General features: G+C 51.0%; 1 protein-coding gene across 1 annotated transcript in view; it reads right to left on the bottom strand.

Moving 5' to 3' along the window:
• Window positions 1-1,505, bottom strand: part of LOC107097008 (suppressor of tumorigenicity 14 protein-like) — a 26,371-nt gene that overhangs the window by 12,856 nt on the left and 12,010 nt on the right. The window contains exon 7 of the mRNA XM_015393961.1: window positions 214-385. Within this exon, the coding sequence (XP_015249447.1) occupies window positions 214-385 (172 nt within the window). The remainder of the gene's footprint in view (window positions 1-213; window positions 386-1,505) is intronic.

The following is a 1,505-nucleotide window of genomic DNA, read 5'->3' as shown; positions in this document are numbered from 1 at the left end:
GTATCATCATCATCCTCATCAGCATCCTCATCAGCATCAGTATCATCATCATCCTCATCAGCATCATCATCATCATCATCATCATCACCATCAATTTCCTTTGTCTGTAGCAATGTTTGAGTTTTCAGGGTTTAGCGTAGATGCGAACCATCACCAGTTTAATTCCATTACCCCCCCTTCATCCCATCGAGCCCCAGTTAACCGGGTTCTTACTCGTTCTGGACGCAGTGGGCGGCGGTCAGCAGCCAGCGGTCGTTTAGCACCGACGCTCCACACGTGTGTCCCTGCCCTCTGGCGTGGAGGCTCACCTGCCAGGGCCACTCCCCCTTCCGAGACGCCTGACCGCCGATGATGCGGGAGCTTTGATACTCCCGCCTGCCACAATCTGAAAAAAAACACACTGGTGTTGGCATCGGAGTGAGGACCATTCCTAGCAAAATGAGACACTTCCTGTTTTTTGCTTTAGCTTTAGGACTAAGGTGAGAATTGAGTTTAAGTCGGGTATACACTGTACGTTTTTTTTTTTATTGTTGCACGCAGCTACAGCTCACACTGTACGATGAAACCGCAGGGTTTAAAAGTTCACAGCTCACGACGTTTGTCCTCACACTATGCGACCCGACGCTCTGATGCGATCTACCTGCTCAAACTCTACGTCTAAAAACCAGGTGGGACTCAGCTCCGCAGTGAGATGGCGCTACTCGGACTCGTCTATCCAGAAACCAAACAAATAGAAGAGGAACATGAAGCTCACTTCTGCGTTCTCATGTCCTCGTGAAAGGTCACCAGCCTCAGCCCTAGCACTGTTCCAATTCACATGAACAAGAAGACCAACAAAGGACAAAGTCCCCGGATGTCGTTCTGGCCCCTCCCTCTTTACCCAGCATGCATCAGAGCAGACTTGTCTGTTCTCCAGACTGACAGCTGTCCCAGCATGCACTGCGGCAGCAGCAGGTTCCAGGTTAGCGCTCACAGAGTATTAAGTTAAAAGTTCTCTTTTCTGGTGCTGTTGTTCAATAAAAGTATGTTGTTAGATAATCTGAGGGGAGAATATTATACTTTAAGCGTCACTATATGGAACATTTACTGATTCAGTGCGTCATTTAAAATAAAGTTCATTCAGATGTTGAGAGGACTGCGGCAACCAGCGGAGCTCAGAGGGTAACCGCAGATGGGAAGGTTAGCCCGTCCGCTGCAGCCAGGGCTAAGGTTAGCCCATCCGCTGCAGCCAGGGCTAAGGTTAGCCTGTTTGCAGCAGCCAGGGCTAAGGTTAGCCTGTTTGCAGCAGCCAAGGCTAAGGTTAGCCCATCTGCTGCAGTCAGGGCTAAGGTTAGCCCGTCAGCTGCAGCCAGGGCTAAGGTTAGCCTGTTTGCAGCAGCCAAGGCTAAGGTTAGCCCATCTGCTGCAGTCAGGGCTAAGGTTAGCCCATCCGTGGCAGTCAGGGCTAAGGTTAGCCCATCCGTGGCAGTCAGGGCTAAGGTTAGCCCATCTGCTGCAGCCAGGGC

This window comes from Cyprinodon variegatus, unplaced genomic scaffold (genome assembly GCF_000732505.1).
Source record: "Cyprinodon variegatus isolate N-32 unplaced genomic scaffold, C_variegatus-1.0 Scaffold665, whole genome shotgun sequence".
Classification (NCBI taxonomy): domain Eukaryota; kingdom Metazoa; phylum Chordata; class Actinopteri; order Cyprinodontiformes; family Cyprinodontidae; genus Cyprinodon; species Cyprinodon variegatus.
The sequence above is the reverse complement of the archived record's forward strand: the minus strand, read 5'-3'. Positions and strand labels throughout refer to the sequence as shown.